The 5,499-nt window shown below is 38.8% G+C and overlaps 1 protein-coding gene across 1 annotated transcript in view; it reads right to left on the reverse strand.

Moving 5' to 3' along the window:
- The window catches only part of Memo1 (mediator of cell motility 1), a 98,612-nt gene that overhangs the window by 36,407 nt on the left and 56,706 nt on the right, over window positions 1-5,499 (reverse strand). The window contains exon 5 of the mRNA XM_021217781.2: window positions 1,274-1,386. Coding sequence (XP_021073440.1) covers window positions 1,274-1,386 — 113 coding nt within the window. The remainder of the gene's footprint in view (window positions 1-1,273; window positions 1,387-5,499) is intronic.

Raw genomic sequence — 5,499 nt, forward strand, 5'->3', positions numbered from 1 at the left:
GGAAGGGAAGGGAAGGGAAGGGAAGGGAAGGGAAGGGAAGGGAAGGGAAGGGAAGGGAAGGGACAGCTAAACAAAAATATGACATCTGAGAACAAGGAAGATACTTTCTCAATAAATAAATCACTTCTCAAAAAAAGCATGCACCTGAACTGGATTCCCAAAATCCACACAAAAATGACTGATAATTGGTGCACACTTATGACCCCATAAGGAAGTAAAAATTGCCTGGGGCAGATCCCTGAGGCTCCTTAACCAGTCAGCCTACCATTCTAAGTGAGATCTAGGCCAGTGAGAGACATGGTCTCAAAAGAAAACTGTAGAGAGCACAAAAAAGAACATACAGAACACACATGTACTCTCTCACAGAACACACACACTCAAAATAGAATGTCTGGAATCCTAGAAGGAAAAAATAAAAAACCCGGACATGGGAGCTAGACAGACAGATGTCTTAGCAGATAAAATGCTTACCACACAAGTTTAATGCCTAGAGTTTAGACTTGAGAATGGACATAAAAGCTGGACAGTGTGACAAGCCCATTTGTAACCTCGGCACACAAAAAACAGAAAGGGACTTCCCCAGATATAGCTATAGACAGCAAGGAAGGTAAGCCAAAACAGTGAGTTCTGAGCTCAGTCTGAGACACTGCCTCCATGATGCAGCAGTGTGTGGAATGGTCAAGGAAGACACCTGACGCCAGCCACAGGCTTCCTCCATATAGCACACATGAACCTTTACACACACATATATGACTACAGACCTGTAAGCCCACACACATCCATATATACATACATATACATAAAAAATAACACATGTTAAAAACAAAATGTATTTAAAACTTCTCTATTACATTTCAGAGCTTCAGAAAATATAGAATAACTTTCCCATTAAAAAAAAAACAATGAGAGGAAATGAAAGTATTATTGCCATCATTTAAAGTGAAAAACGTGATACACATAAAAATAGAGTTAACTTGCCAAGTCTTTGATCAGGTTGGCATGTATACTAATTTCTTGCTTCATGGTATAGCACAAGCAAAGTATTTCTCTCAATATAAATGTAACCACTATGGTATGGAGCTAAGTGCCTTTAGCATATTTTTGTAGTTATGAGGAAAATACTACTTTTGTGTCTGGTTTATACAGATTAGTTACCAAAACTTTTAGTTTAGATATCATCTATATTTGTATCTTTTAAAATAGCTTAAATTAAATTGCAATCTTTATTAAATGAGCTTTAGCTATTTAAGAGCCATGATTTCTATATACTTACTCTTTTGGTCAATACGAAGGTCATACAGAGGAGTCCTATATATATCCACACTGGAGAGTGCACATCGAGACAGGGGCACATGATGGGAAGGCCCAAGGATGAAAATTCTCCGGCTGGGAGATACACAACAGAAACACAGAACAAATGTACTTCTACACAAATCTTATTAAATAAAAGGAAAAGTAACATTAAATTGTACTTGTTTTTCCACGCTGATGACCTACATTTACTACATTCTGTGAACATAAGAGCTTAACTATATCTTCATCAAAATCCATATACTAAAGTTCCAACTTCCCACATCTGTCTGCAGGCCAATTTCCAGAGCTAACAGAGTTAAAATGAGGCCCTTATCAACCTGACATAAAAAGGCTTCAAAGCCAGGACTGGTGTCTAATATAATCCCAGAATACTGGACCCCTGAGGCAAGGACTACTCCAAATCTGAAGCCAACCTGGGTTACATAGTGAGCTCTAGCCCAGGATTGCGTAATAAGATCCTGGAAATGGGGGAGGAGTGGAAGACACATGGGAGACAGCCACAACACATGACTCCAAGGACATGCCTACAAGTCATGCAGTAAGAGGCCTAACAGCCAAAGAGAGGAGCTTCAAAGAAACCAACCCCACCAGGCCATTAATTCCACTAGGTTTCTAGTTTTCCAGAAATACAAGGAAGGAGACTTCTGTGAACTAAAACCACAGTCCTTGGAATTCTATTACAAAAGAACTGAATTTGATCTTCAGTTTTAAATCTGAATTTTTGTCCAATAATTGAAAATACCAGCTATAGATTATTACAGTAAACATGCTCTACATAAAAATCATTCCTAAATGTATAACTAAACACATTTCAAAGTGTAATATCAGTTTAAATATTTCAGCTATGAAAGTGTTAAAATTCTGTTTTTAATAAAAATAAGTAGTACTGCTACAAACTTCTAAACATCTATGTAACACAACATTACAAAGAAGCATTCAATAAACTTTCTCTATTCTCAAACACGAAGAACTTTACAATGCATGATCTGCACAGTAATCTATCTAAAGAAAACAACTAGGCTAAACACTAGTTCCACAATCCCTTGTTTCAACACCAAAGCAAAATTAGCTTCCTATTATTTCATATCAAACGTCCAAACTTACTCTACAACCTAAATTATGAAACCATGCATTTTCTGTTTTCTAAAATTCAAATAAAATAATCTTACCATACCATATACAAACATAAATAAGTTAGATGTTCCGGGGGGGGGGGGGGGGTGGGGGGGGGGGACTGTGAGAAAGGAGAAAACAGGCAGTGGGCTTATGTACCGAGAAAGGGGGCCTGGCTCTTTCACTGTCGGAGACTTGCAGGGCAAGGAGTGTGTGCTGTGGCAATATACTCTGACAAAATTCTATTACTATACCAAGTATGACAGCATTCACCTATATCCTAACACTCAGGGTGACCCAGAAGGATCTATGATGATTGGGATTTCAAAGCCAACTTGTTCTACAAAGCTCAGACACTATCTCTTTATTAAAAAAAAAAAAAAAAAAGCAATGTCAGATGTAATGGAACACAGGCAGGCAGGCAGGCAGGCAGGCAGGCAGGCAGGCAGGCAGGCATGAATGAATGAATGAATGAATGAATGAAAGAAACAACCAAAATCTATTACTAAGCTAAGAAAATTAATCTTTTTTTTTTTTTAAAGACATGTCACTTTCACTTCAAAACTGTGAAAGGATGCAGGATAAAAGGAAGTTTTTGATTAAATTATTCTCAGAGTCCTCAAATTGGAAGAAATCACACAGGAAGCTATTTTATCCTTGGGCCAGTGTGAGTCGGACATAAGCTCTTCTGTCCTCTGTGCTCTCCATCTTTTTAAGAAAGATTTACCTATATACTTTATGTATTTAAATGTTGTGCCTACATGTACGCTGGCACACCACAAGAGGGCACAGGATTCCGTTATGTTGTGAGACATCAAGTGGGTGCTGGGAATTGAACTCAGAACCTTTTAAGGTTAACAGCCAGTGCTCTTAACCACTGAGCTATCTTTCCAGCCCCTCTTTCTCTATCTTGTTAGCACTGCAATCCACATTTGTATCACATGTATCATCAGTACCATAAAGAGGGAGGGTCAAATTCATATATTATTAAATAAACAAAACCAAAAGATGCCATTCTGTTCTATTACAGAAGAACACAAATATTAATAAATTCTTTATTTAAAGTCTAATGTGAAATATGTATAAAATAGTAACTTGGGAACATTTAGGTACCTTAATGCCAGGAACTTCATGAACTAAGCATCAATGAATGACATTTGGCCAGGCATGGTGGCACACGTCTGTACTCTATTAAATATCAGAAGGCTGTGAAGCAGGGGAATCAGTTGAGTATGGGAACATGAGGCTAGCCAAAGCAACATAGTGAGATTCTATTTACAAAAGAAAAAGGGAAAGACGGGGGAAGGGAGAGGAAAATCCCTTAGTATGGAAGAGGGGGGAGGAGTTCTGGTTGAGAAATCAGTTTCTATGAGAAAAAAAAAGTATGTAATATTCAACATCAGGATGCTTCTGAAAAAAATTCTAAGGTATGCAGATAAAATATAAAATGATACTTTTAAAATGTCAGTCTCTAGAGAGGCACGGTGGTACACACCTCTAATCCCAGCACTCAGAAGGCAGAGATAGCAGACCTCTTCCAAGCTCCAGCCTAGCCTGGCTTAACAGAGTTCCAGAACAGCCAAGGCTACAAGACCGTGTCTCAAAACAATGACAACAAGAAGTCAATCTGAAGGCTTCTATTAATCTAATAAATGACAATGAGCATTGCGTCAGCGATGAAGCAACAGTGGTCTTCTGAGATGCCGAGGCCTTCAGCTGAGACCTGTCGACTACTTAAGTGTTCCTTTTCCTCAAGCCCAACCTATATAGAAGAGCTCCTGCCAATCTGAATTAGCCAGATGTTTCCCCAACAAATCCTTTCTAGTTTGGTAAAAACAAACCCACAACCAATCTAGTGCAGTTCCAGAACTGATTTACAAAAACAAGAAAAAAGTTAAAATCCTTAAAAATGACATACAAAAGCCACAGCAGGGTAGATATTACTGAAACAGTTGGAAAGGGGCATATTCAAGATAATAGTGACCTCAAAATAGGTCTCTGCTAGCTAAAGTGCTAACAAAAGAAAACCAGCAAGGCACACTGGAGCTCAGGCACACCTTCCTTCTTTGCTAGATCCATACAGAGCAAGCCACTGCAACTGTTTAGAGGGAAATAAACGTGCAAGGCTCTGCTCCCTCCCTTCAGTAACTACAAGGTGTTTTGCCTTTAAAGAAATAAACTCAGTATTGGTGTTCAGGCTGTTACTGTATAGATATATGAAATAGAGGACTGACAGGGAGTCACATTTTCCTAGAAATAAATACAGAGCCGGGCGGTGGTGGCGCACACCTTTAATTCCAGCACTTGGGAGGCGGAGGCAGGTAGATTTCTGAGTTTGAGGCCAGGGTGAGTTCCAGGACTGCCGGGGCTAGACAGAGAAACCCTGTCTCGAAAAACCAAAACAAGAAAGAGAAAGAGAGAGAGAGAGAGAGAGAGACAGACAGACAGACAGACAGACAGACAGACCACACACTACAGCTCCCGAGAATTCGCCTCTGTGAGATTATTATAATGAATATGGTCTATGAGCACTTACCTTCATTTTTTTTCAACTACCTACTCCAACTAATGGAACGTAAGTAATTTTCTGAAGGTGTTTCACAGAGAGGGAAAATATCTTAACTAAAAACTAAAAATATCATGGGCTTTTACTTTTTGTCCTACAAAGCTTTTTGAAAAATATAAATTAAATTCAAGTTTCTGTCTAAGAGCCTCTTCAACTTCAGATTTTAGCTTTTTGGTTTTGTTAACAGCCAGGAAAGACTTTACAATTGTCAATATGAAAAGGAATGTAATGAAATGTCCCAATTTTTAAATTCTTTAACAGCCCAAAACAATCTTTTGAAACACAAATATGATCATTTCACTTTCCCATGCTGTATTAGTTAGGGTTTTACTGCTGTGAACAGACACCATGACCAAGGCAAGTCTTATAAAAACAACATTTAATTGGGCCTGGCTTACAGGTTCAGAGGTTCAGTCCATTATTATCAAGGCAGGAGCATGGCAGTATCCAGGCAGGCATGGTGCAGGAGGAGCTGAGAGTTCTACGCCTTCATCCAAAGGCTGCTA

This window comes from Mus pahari, chromosome 18 (genome assembly GCF_900095145.1).
Source record: "Mus pahari chromosome 18, PAHARI_EIJ_v1.1, whole genome shotgun sequence".
NCBI lineage: Eukaryota > Metazoa > Chordata > Mammalia > Rodentia > Muridae > Mus > Mus pahari.